This window comes from Octopus bimaculoides, chromosome 17 (genome assembly GCF_001194135.2).
Source record: "Octopus bimaculoides isolate UCB-OBI-ISO-001 chromosome 17, ASM119413v2, whole genome shotgun sequence".
NCBI lineage: Eukaryota > Metazoa > Mollusca > Cephalopoda > Octopoda > Octopodidae > Octopus > Octopus bimaculoides.
In genome coordinates, this window is record NC_068997.1 from 42609718 (window position 1) to 42610187 (window position 470).

Sequence of the window (470 nt, forward strand, 5' to 3'; positions counted from 1 at the left end):
CAGCAACATCAGAATCAGCAGCAGCAGCACCAGGAGCAACAACAGAATCAACAGCAGCAACACCAGCAGCAACATCAGAATCAACAGCAGCAACACCAGCAGCAACATCAGAATCAACAGCAGCAACACCAGCAGCAACAACAGAATCAACAGCAGCAACACCAGAAGCAACAACAGAATCAACAGCAGCAACACCAGCAGCAACATCAGAATCAACAGCAGCAACACCTGCAGCAACATCAACAGCAGCAACACCTGCAGCAACATCAGAATCAACAGCAGCAACACCAGCAGCAACAACAGAATCAACAGCAGCAACACCAGAATCAACAGCAGTACCAACAGCAGCAACATCAGAATCAACAGCAGCAACATCAGCAGCAACATCAGAATCAACAGCAGTACCAGCAACAGCAACATCAGAATCAACAGCAGCAACACCAGCAGCAACAACAGAATCAACAGCAGCA

General features: G+C 48.1%; 1 protein-coding gene across 1 annotated transcript in view; it reads left to right on the forward strand.

Annotated features, from left to right (window-relative positions):
- The window catches only part of LOC106878487 (chitin-binding domain protein cbd-1-like), a 46367-nt gene that overhangs the window by 7832 nt on the left and 38065 nt on the right, over positions 1-470 (forward strand). The window contains exon 4 of the mRNA XM_052973901.1: positions 39-426. Coding sequence (XP_052829861.1) covers positions 39-426 — 388 coding nt within the window. The remainder of the gene's footprint in view (positions 1-38; positions 427-470) is intronic.